At 39.4% G+C, this 11,301-nt stretch overlaps 2 protein-coding genes across 3 annotated transcripts; both read right to left on the bottom strand.

Annotated features, from left to right (window-relative positions):
* Positions 1 to 600: 600 nt before the first annotated feature.
* RB195_020583 (uncharacterized protein) lies at positions 601 to 8,395 on the bottom strand (the record flags this gene model as incomplete). The annotated part of the gene is made up of 16 exons (XM_064188945.1): positions 601 to 670; positions 794 to 1,052; positions 1,276 to 1,341; positions 2,608 to 2,745; positions 2,826 to 2,970; positions 3,030 to 3,149; positions 3,468 to 3,581; positions 3,761 to 3,850; positions 3,930 to 4,081; positions 4,139 to 4,268; positions 4,364 to 4,430; positions 4,869 to 4,968; positions 5,269 to 5,347; positions 5,414 to 5,468; positions 5,544 to 6,364; positions 8,288 to 8,395. 16 exons carry the CDS (start codon positions 8,393 to 8,395, stop codon positions 601 to 603), a joined length of 2,514 nt encoding a protein of 837 aa, XP_064044826.1.
* Positions 8,396 to 9,080: 685 nt separating this feature from the next.
* On the bottom strand, positions 9,081 to 9,809 carry RB195_020582 (uncharacterized protein; the record flags this gene model as incomplete). Of its 2 annotated transcripts, none has more annotated exons than XM_064188944.1 (1): positions 9,081 to 9,809. In XM_064188944.1, the coding sequence occupies one exon, from the start codon at positions 9,807 to 9,809 to the stop codon at positions 9,081 to 9,083; it is 729 nt and encodes a 242-aa protein (XP_064044825.1). The 2 variants fall into 2 exon arrangements, with proteins under 2 accessions (XP_064044825.1, XP_013297244.1); XM_013441790.2 differs by having other exon boundaries at positions 9,081 to 9,764.
* Between the last annotated feature and the right edge of the window lie 1,492 nt (positions 9,810 to 11,301).

Raw genomic sequence — 11,301 nt, 5'->3', positions numbered from 1 at the left:
AATTGGAAATGTGTCCTCAACAAAATCGTTTCTCCGAAAATGACTGCCATAGCGTCGGAGGAAAAAACATTCCTAACATTGTTTCGAAGAAATCGTCATCTTTTTTCAACATCGGTGAACAGAAGCAACAGTATTAAAAGTTAAATGAAGTTAAATGAAAAACCACTAAGAGAGAAATCCAATTTCACGTTACAGAGCCCGAACGCATGACTGAGGCCTTTAAAAAAACGAAAATAAAGGTGTCATTAGTAGGCTTTTCGAAAATGGAACTGACTACATTTTCGTTTAGGAGAAAAAGTGACAACAATTTTTCAGTTTTCTCTGAGAAAAGGTCTTTAACCGCCACACTACTCTCCCATGAGACAAATTTTGACGCATAATTTGAATGTTTCATGAAGCAATAGATTCCAAGATCGTCACAAACGAAAATTACAGAATGCACATCAACAATTTGAGCATGTTTATTGAGATACGTCTTCTGTACATCGTAAACACTTATTAAAAGGTTAAGAATAATATTGTAAGAATATTAAAAGTCACCGTTGCACAAATTTCGAAACATAACTAATATGTAACTGGAATACATCAAGATCACGAATGTCATTCCAGATTGAAAAATTCCTCATCAGAGTCAAACTCATCCACTGCAGGTGCTGAACGCTTCATTCCTCTGAAATCAGCTATTTTAAAATATAAGATGTATGCATTCGATATTTGAGAGAATCATATGACCGAGAAATTGCGACTAATAATTTAAAAAAAAACAGAAAAAAAAAACCTTTAAAAAACCTACATCTCTGCTTTGTTTTTCAACGCAGATTTCGGTCCACTTGCCCTTTTTGGTGTTGTTGTTTGTGGCTTGTTAAGACGTCTCTTCACAGCACCCACGGAATTCAACTGCTTGGGAGTTGCAACATTTGACGGCAGCGACTTGCACTTTGAAGCCGGCACCCTCGAAGACCTTGGGGTTGTAGAAGATGCTCTCGCTTTACTTTTGCTTGATGAGGCTGCAGCGGTAGGAACCTCCGGAACGTTAGCGGTTAGTGCCGTATCTGGAAAAAGAAATACAGTGGTACATAAAAACATTTAAAAAAAGTGACCTAAAGAAGACTACAAATACAAAAATACGATTAAGAAATCCATAACGACACAAGAAATACATTAAGCTATGAAAATACTAAGCGATAAACAAATAAAGTGACTTGACTAGTAAATTCTTAAAAACTATCCTCTAGGAGAATAGAGGAAAATGAAACAATTTCAAAAATTACCTACCTTGCTCACAACTAGGCTTCACAGCTTCAAGAGAGTCGTCGTCAAAAAAGGAAAACTCTGAGAATTCTAAAAAAGCACATTACAGCACCACCACTTAGATTTAATAGGGGAAGCTCCTAAATCAATAGATATAACTCTGGATGCATAATCTATCCACGATTAGTTTCATACTGCATCCACTCTGGCATTTTACTGAAGAATCTTCAGTGCCAAAAAAAAAATGTAAATGTACACGAATTTCCCTAAGTTTAACCGGGTTTCCATGGAACAGGAGGAAAGCTCATGAACATTTCTTTCTAAAAAAAACCCTCTGATCCTTTAATCTCCCACATTTCGGACATAAGATGAGCATCAAGTGCTGAAGACTCCCCCATCTACGGAAGTAAATCGATGACGCACTGACGAGTAGACTGCGATCTCATCTGAGTGCTACGTCTTGCACTTTTCAATAACGTCTTAAACATAAGCCATTCCTAATATCGACATAACTCTGCTAAGAAATATTGCCTGACCTAACTTCTGCTCTAGCATTTCCAAACTAATTTCGTCGACAGTAGCAAAGCAGAGGACGTATTAGGTCCTAACAAATTTCGAAGAAAAAGGCTTGAAACCGTTGGTTAAGCAAAATTTTCTACACGCTTATTATATGACCAAATTTTGGATATCGTTGTGTCGCTTCAATCAAAATCAAAATGACATCGTTCGCTTCTAAGCAAGTTAGCATTACAAAGTGCATTTTTATAACTATTATATGTATTTAGTGTTTTTTTTCAGTTTGAAGCCAGTTAATGAGTGGATACAATTTTAAAGATCGAAATAATCCTCTCATTTCTTCTGCCACTGTAAACACAATCGGTGAAAGTTTTGTTTTCATCACAAAAACCTTAATTAGAGTCAGCAGATGAATACTGCAGTACACTTTGCAAAGGTGGCGCCAAAAACACGATCACACATAATGAATGCAAGAAATCTGCATTGCTCAATGAAATGTGCTCCAGCATATCCATCTACTCAGAGTAATCCTCTCCAAAACCCTCAGATTTTGAGGGCCACAAAAACCAAAACTATCGTGACGCTAATTTAAACTTCCAACAATGTGCTTGGGAAATTTCAGTGCGCGTATGTTTTAAGTACGCATGACAATGTAAAAAAATGCAATAAAAACCAAAGAACAAATAGCTGAGATGGCAGTCATCTACTTAACCGAAGCGACGAGCTCCTTTTAATCTATTGGAATTCTCATGTAAAGGCAGTATTGCGCTCTAGCGCTACATCATTGAAACTACAGCTATAAACGATACACTAAGAACAAGTGACGTTCAAGATACTCACTTACAGACCATCCACCATCGGATTTCCTATTTGAAGAGACATCTTCGTTTTTTACAGGTTCAAGGAACGATTGATGATGTTGGTCCCCACTACTTTGATCAGGTATGTCAAAAAGATCCTCAAATCCGTCGGAATGCTCTAGAAATCACAATTCTAGTGAACGGAGACAGAGAAACCAGGATTAGTTCCGAAAAAACAGAAATTTCTCAAACACTCACCTTTGACAGGGGTATTGAACAAGTCTGGACTTGGTTGCTTTTTCTCATGAGATACCTTAGTTGGGGTATTCGCAACCTTTACTTCATTTTCCCGTTCTTCTGCAACTTCCTCTACATGAACATCACCTTTTGGGTCAGTCTTATACTGAAAATTACTTTTCTTCATCAATAACAACATAATGGCGACGGCAAGAGTAGACATACCAGTGCTGACCGGCGAGAACTCCTCGAAGATGAGTCTAGTGGAACCGAAGCATCAGAACGTGCAGAGTGCGTAGTCGTTAGAGTTTTTGTTCTCACCATATCGAACATACAAAAGTCGTCCTAATGATATTGAATTTAATTGGGTTCACAATTCAGCCAAGAAGAACAGAATAGGTATGAGTTGGATGGGTAGGAGAGAAGGAGCACATGGAAGGAAGGAATTAAAAACACTTTTGTTTCTTTCTTCTCTTTCTATTTCATTTATCTGTCACGAACTGATATACTCTGAATTTCGTTGAACAATAGCATATTTTGGACAAACGAAGATGAGGACAAAGCAATAGATGGAAACTTTTCACAATGAGCCGATAATGAGTATTTGTTTATAAATCTTATAAGTTTGCATTGGTTGGAAAAACCTCCTACCATATGACCTACCTCATCACTATCCATAGTCACTTCTCGGTACGGATGTGATGCTGCTGCTGTTGTGACATTCTCACAAGGATTTTTAGCAGGAGACTCAGAAAATGAATCTTCATCTTTGACGTTCTAAAATGATAATTACAATTTCACAAAAGGATAAGTAAAAACTTAGCTTGTGGTTTTCGTATTTCTACAGAGCGTCTTTTCAAAGTAAAAATATATTCAAAGCGGACTTTTAACCCGTAAACAGTAGAAGGTGTCAAGAACCAGGTATAATTTCGTTGAAGTCTCTTCATAAATCAAACTTTGTTGAGATCATCCTTCTTGTCGTGTGGAGTTGGTTTTTCCAGAGCATCTATTATCATCACGTCATCACCGAAATCTTTATGAATATCCTGAAAAGATGAACCTAACGAAAACGTTATGTGAGCCATAGATAATCAATTTGTTACAGGATTCGTTACGACTTCATACTTCGAACACTGGCTTCATGACAGCAAGTGTTTTCTGCTCCACAGAAACGTACTGATTAACTTCCGTAGAGAACGACAACCGCGAATTCCCATCTACTTCAGAGTGCGGCGTTAATGTGCCATCACACTCCACTGGAGCATTCAATGCAGTGCCTGGACAAATCAATATTTCGCATGAACCTAAAAAGTGTGCACAAATCTATACCGTACTTGTTCCACTTGTTCCGGCATTACCACGCTTCCCCTTTGTCTTGTTGGTGTTAGTTGACCGCTGCCGTTTCGTAGTTGGTCGCTCGTAATCACCCAGATCGACATCTGCAGCCTTGGAAACTATTTCTAGCTAAAAGACCAAGGTTTTCTCACCAAAACTGAGAACAACTTTGCAGCAAATGGAATGGAAAACTGATAAGCAGAGAACTGCACATAAAACCATACCAGCTGCTTGTTTCTCCTCATAAGAAGAGCAACATCCGATACGTTCACAGCTTGACGTCCAGCATGGCTTAAAATCTGCGTTGAAAGCGCAACTTCATAAAGCTAACATGTCTGGTATAATCACTGTGAGGCTAATCTAAGAAATGCTCCCGTTAATTCTGTTTGCATCTAATTCCTGAAAAAGCAGCTGATGTCTAAGCAGCACAGTTGGTTTTCGGAAATCGTACAGCTGTTCCTCAAAAAAACTAATTTAGACGTTCGTATTGGAAGTAACAACAGACGAACAGCGTCTAGAGTGAGAAGTTCCACTATAATCTTGCAAAATTGGAAGTCAGAATGTCTTTTCCTGATAAAAGAAAAACGAGAACGAGAACGCCAACGAGAACAATTTGGAGCTTTACTATACCACATAAAATGTCCTTTGCTTAGGCAAAGACAGGAAAAGCTAATGCTGAAGTCAATAATTTCCGCATTTGCCAATCTTAAATTTAAAAAAAATGCTCACCTAGAAAAGGCAAGAAGATCGGAAGTCCAGTCTCCACATACGGTATCCCATATCATGGCACTGACCTGAGCGATGACGTCCGGATGGAACTGAACTTGTCCTGAAATAGTACATGACCTACTTGCTATTTTCACGAGTGGTGAAATCTACAACAGCTAAAAATACCTAAAAATTGTTCATATGTATCGACACATCCAAAAAAAGCACAGTTGATTGTGCATAAAAGACAACCAAAAACAGTTAAACAATAGCCGACACATCAAATATTTTGTTCCACCAACAACTCTAACGATTTAGTTTATAACTGTTGAAAAAATAAAGGGTAAAAGTGAATCTGCTACTGAATAATTAGTGCTTGTAGAAAATCCTGACTTACGAGACAATCCCTCTCTCAACTAACCTGCTCCATCCTCAGAAAGATGTTGTGCAACAGTATCGGCAGTTTTTAAAACAGAGACCTGTATAGATTTCTGAAGCTCCTGCAAATAAACCAGCACCACTGAACTATATTTCACCATTTAGGAATTACAAAATGAACAGGTAACCGTAACGGTGCGTTTTATAAAAACGTCTTCTTCCATGAAACGACACGGTATTGCGCTGGAAATATACTTTATTGAGTCAACAATAACAAAAACAAAAACAAAGGAAGGCAGCACTACTAGTTATTATTACTTGGCCGTGTTATCCAGTAGGCAACGCTTGAGCGATATCAAATATGGTAATTCTGCATCTTTTTGCTCATCTTTAAGGATACACAAATCATCCATAATATAATCAAATTCAGGAATAAATTGGTATGTAAATCTAGTGTCATCTTCGACGCATTCAAGAAATCGATCCAAGCTACCTTTTCGTTTTGGACTGCAAACATATACAAGACCTGTTTGGGCAAGGTATCTATCGAAGGTATTCATCAAGTCTTCATGATATTCTGCGAAAAATACACAATCTGCGGCTAGAATCAAGTCGAATTTCTTCTCATCTGGCCCCGTTCCCCACCTCAAAAGTTCAATCTCCACATTTGGGAGTGGATTTCGTTTGGCAATGTCTCGTAGAGACGCTACTGAATGCTCGTTGCCATCCGTAATTCTGACCCGTGTTGCGTAGATGGCAGCAATAAAACCCGGAAGTCCAACAAGACCTGCTCCTAGTTCCAACACCAATTTCCCCGAGACCAATGGTGGTCGGATCGACAAGTAGTATGCGAGCGCCTCACCTCCTGGCCAAATACGCACATTACCAGTATTATCGAATCCAGCAATATGACGTAGCGACGTCCGATCTTCTGGTAAGGCTATGTCAATACAGAACGGTGAGTCACGCACACATAACGAGTACACGTCGTCTTCTGCTTCTGAATCTGACGACGTCATCGAGAAGAGACGCAAGGTGGAGCGCAGACTTCGATCAGACTTCTTCGCACGACGCGGCGGTCGCGTCGTTCGACGCATCTTTTCGGCGAGACAAGCCCAGTTGCCGCGTGCTCGACGACTCTAAAACGGCGCTGAACATCATTACTTGCTAGGGAACCCTTTTCTACTCTAGTATGAGAAAATAAAGACAATCAGTTGAAGCTTATGTGTAAAAACAATGCTACCAACGAAAATTTCCATGTATTCTTTATGTTTTCAAATGATTGCGCTTTTTAATGGGTCAAATATATTGTAAAGAGAGATAACCATTGCTTATGAATAATACCACTTATGAATATCTTTTTCTTCGCAGTTTTTTGCTGTGATAGCTGTGACTTCACTATGATGCAGTACAGAAAAAACGCAGCTTTTTAGATTATTCGAAGGAATTCATGAGTGAGCTAGGATAACCGATAGAAACGATGCTGTAATAGTTTTACAATGAAGCGATCAGCTCCCCTAAAGGAAGGCAGCAAAAATTTGAGTTTTGTCTAAACTGTATTATTAAAGGCAGATGGGGTGGAAATTCGGAGGTGGCTTTCTTTCAGTCTTAGAAATTCCCAAAACCAATATTCAAAGCAGTTATATCTCAAAAGGAAAATCAAGTAAGATGTGTACGCATTCATAGATTAAGTACCGGAAACCCACTACTCAATATCTTTGAACATAGCCCGTAGATTAAAGGAATACCCCACGAATCTGAGGTGGAGCAGATTTCAGGTGGAGAGTTCCTGTACGGGATCGTAGATTATGGAGAGGAGGGTGATTCCGTCCATTTCTTCCTAATTGCCGTAAAAAACGGCCCGGAAGATGCGGCTCTCACACAAGGCTAGCGCGCTCCAATCGAACACTCTTTGTAGAAAATAACGCGCCGGAACGCTCGAAGCCGTATCTTCCGGGCCGTTTTTTTACGGCAGTTAGGAAGAAATGGACAGAATCACCCTTTTCTTCATAATCTATGATCCCGTACACGAATACTCCACCTGAAATCCGTACCACCTCAGATTAGTGAGGTGATGTCTTTAAGAAAGGTGTGACCCATTAATGCGTCTTATGCCATTACTGTAAATTGTCAACACATCAAAAGTGATCTGAATTGGTATTTGTCCGATTACTTCTCGGAAAGCATTTGTACAAAGGATATATCTAATACAAATTACCCCACATTAACCGTTTGTCATAAGTATCTAGGAAATCAATTCTTGCTTCTTTTTTATATCGTCCACCACTGTGAGCAGCATATCCAACATCAATACCTTAAAAACTAGCACTGATAGTATTCACAAACAGAATTTCGAAACTTCCAAAGTTTTTTAAGAAGTCTCTGTCAAAATGGAAGGTAAGATCGGTTTCTACGATATGTGTAGATTTCTGCAAACAATAATGGTTTTAAAAGAAGTCGTGCATAAGCTGAAGCAATACTACGGTGCCTATTTTGCGTGTACTGGAACATGAAAAGCGAAAGTGGTAGTTTTTCAGTTTCCGTGTTTAGTTATTTGCGTTATTCAATGCTAATCTCTGTTTACAGTCACTTGCATTAGATATCACTGAGAAGACTGGCATAAAATTGTTTTGAGTGATGAAACCACAGGCGATGGAATCTAAGGAATGCGGAAGTTAAAGACAAAAAAAAGGTAAAGAAAGGGACTCGCTCTTACTTAACGATATTTTCCAATGATAAAAACAAGAATTCTCCTCTCTTCTACCGTATGTGATCTCACCAATCGCAGCTAACTCGATATAATAAGATATAACTCTTAACAGTAGCAACATATAATTATTTTGTCGAGTAAATGCGGCACTAGCAGACCGGAGAATAATTCCGGGAAGGATCACGAGAGCAGAAAAGTGGGTTTATTTTCATGTATATTGCACATGTGTTTTCACGCAATCGTTTGAAACTTTTGTATGTTACTTATTGTTATGCTACCGTCATTTCACGGAGAAGACAGTGAATAGTGCAAAAATGGTACATTAGAGATGAAATGAAGGAATAATACTGACCGTTTCATTTATAAAGTCGTTGTTTGTATCTGGTGCTAACTTCTTTGAGGTTGAGGGGCCTTTCGATGATGTCATCTCTTCTGCGTCCGGTTCTGCCTTCCGTTTCATAATCTAGAAGCTTTATTCTTCAATAGTTCACATTTTCTCTTTCATCAATATAATGTCACAACATAACGAGAATAAACATATTCGGTAAAGTCAACAACATTGTTATATGAGGTTAGGAACTGGATATAGAAAGCATGAATGCTGAGGTAGAAAAATATGAAGTATGAAGATACTGAGTAGAAGAAAAAAAAGGAATCCTGTCAGCGCAAAGTTAACTCTATTGTCCTGTCTAAACGAACAACGTCAAAAGTATTAGCCCTTGAGAATAGCACTTTTTTATGTATCACAGTCGAAGATAAAAAACATAGCTCAAAGAAAAAGACTTTCAACGTTGTTCTTAGAAAGGAACATTTTCGCATGACCTCGGACAAATCCTCTGCGATCCTCATTTGCGTCAACTTGGATTACGTAACGGCATTCGCACAGTAAGGACAATTTCGTGCACATACTTAGACTCAACATTGATAGACGTTGCCTATTAACAAGAACTGATTTATGCATTGCATTGTCTGAGAAGAGCGACAGCAATGGCCTTCAACGTTTTGTAGGAAACAGAAATCTAGAAAACAGGGTAAGAATGCCTGAATAAAAGGCTTCAAACGCATTGGTGGTTCTTTGACACAGTGAAGGTTAATTGAGGAAAGAACGGAATGCTTTGAATTCCAAGATCATTTGAAAGTTTTTGTCAGAGCGGGCGAAGTCCAGCTGTCCTGAGTATTTCTTCCGTGCGCTTTAGAGCACAGCCCTCTCGCACAATGCGATAGAAATTGTCTTTCGTAAGATCCACTATCGTACTGCCCTCAGTGCTTGTTGTCTCTTCGTTCGATGGATTTCCGATGACTCCTCCATCGAGCACAAGATCGATCTGACCCATCAAATCACAGAAATCATCAACACGTGTGGGATTCACAGGCGACCCGCTCACGTTCGCAGAAGTTTGAGCGAGCGGTCGACCAAGGCGAGCACAAAGAGTTCGCACTAATAACGAATCTGGGACCCGCACGCCCACATTCTCTGTGTCTGGGTTGAAGCTTCGAGGTAACGAGGGCAACCGATCCAGTATTAACGTGACCGGACCAGGTAAAAGCTGTCGTGCGAGTTGTGGCGAAATGGTCAAGCGTGCCCACAGTGGAATATGTGCAGGATCAGCAAGAAACAAACCGAGCGGCTTCTCCCTCTGACGCCTCTTCAGCGCGTATAGTTTATCGGAGTGTTCGATGAGTGTCGATACGCCATAGAGTGTGTCCGTTGGAAGCGCGACAACACCGCCACGAAGGAGCACTTCGGCTGCCGTTTCCACGATCTCCTCGAACGATTCCGGGGTGATGCGTAGCACTCTAGTAAGGCTCGCCAAAGCTTCAATCGTCATGTTCCGAATCCGAGCAGTCAGTTCTGAAAATAGCGCAAATAACATTTGAGTAGATCTGCAAATAGCAGTGTTCAAAAATGTCCGAATAACTCTTAGAAAGAGAAGAGAAAACGTCTGTTAGCATGATTCATTGTAATGAAAAGCACAGCACAAGCGCTACGCTGCTAATCTGTGCTCGGATCAGAGAATTGTGCTCTCTCTGAAGAGTACTTAGGTAAAAGTGGGCAAATCCTCGCTTCTGGGCACAAATTGGATATGCAATCCACAAACATTAAGGAAATTATCTTAGCACTGTAAGGTAGACTAATTTTTTCTGAAAATTACAACTCTACGACTCCAAACTTCAATATTTAGAGTGAATTTTTTCAAAGAGTACTATTTCTTTCAATGACACAAAATGTCACATAAAACCAAAATCAAACATTATTTTCTTCAGGGAAAACTTGGCCTAGAATCACTTAAAACATTTGATCCACACAGTAACTAAGTCGCTAATGTGATGTAAAAGCACAAATATTAGAAGCTCCAGATCATTTCTCAAGGAGAAGACTAAGTATTTTTGGGGGAGGGGGTTGCTGGTCCACAGCATCCCAGGAAATCGGAAGCAATTCTAATCCGTGGCTCTTGCAATGGTTTAACTAAAGCAATCGATCGCTTCAAGTGCTCGAGGAGCATGTCTACGAATTTGTGCAATATACCGTCTGCTAACTAGTATTCGACAGTTTTCGATTACGATCTTAAACTCAAACCACTTCATCACCCACGGTGGCGAAGGAATAATCAGAAAAAAAAGCCAGGCTTGGATAAGAGTAGCTTGCGCATTTTTCATTAAATCACCTATACGGAAATTTAAGAATCGTTCGTTAGTGGTCAGGTTTTCAATAGCTGTGTGAAAAACAAATTTACCCAGCGTATCGTTCGACAAAAGTTGGGGCTTTTCCTTCAAGGGCGCCTTAAAATATGAACAACGCTGACTAGTCGGGCTCCGAAAAAAAATATTAGAGAAATGGTTGATTCTCCCTGGATTCGGCGATCAATTGCAGTCAAAGCTGATTTGTATTCATTGCTTTACCCATATCTTAGTTTTTTTTTTACCGGACTGCGTTTGTTTTCTTGATGAATATAGTGTCTGGTGAAACGAGGTAAAACGAATAGGCAGAGATAGAAATGGAAAATTTCTGATGAGATTGCAAAAGTCATGAGAAACGTTATGGGCGCATTAACATTGTTAGTGAATGATTCAACAATGCTCTTATGTGAATTCAAACTGCAAGTTTGAATTCAGAGTGCAAAATGAGTTCAACCAAACTAATCACGCACAAATGTCTTCCCAACATAAAACTATCGCGATTACGGTCTGGGATAATTTAATCGCGCATATAAAGAGTTTACCTGAGTCAGGTTACCATCTTCTGCTCACTTTCCATCCAGAAAAACATCGAAGTTCACCCACTTCTGGAAACGTTAATGATACACAGGAGAAATTTTTTTCTTACAAAAATTATGTAATCGAACATCATACGCTATCTCTCGGCAC

The sequence above is a fragment of the Necator americanus genome, chromosome II, assembly GCF_031761385.1.
Source record: "Necator americanus strain Aroian chromosome II, whole genome shotgun sequence".
NCBI classification, from domain to species: Eukaryota; Metazoa; Nematoda; class Chromadorea; order Rhabditida; family Ancylostomatidae; genus Necator; species Necator americanus.
This window is presented reverse-complemented; position numbering and strand designations above follow the sequence as displayed.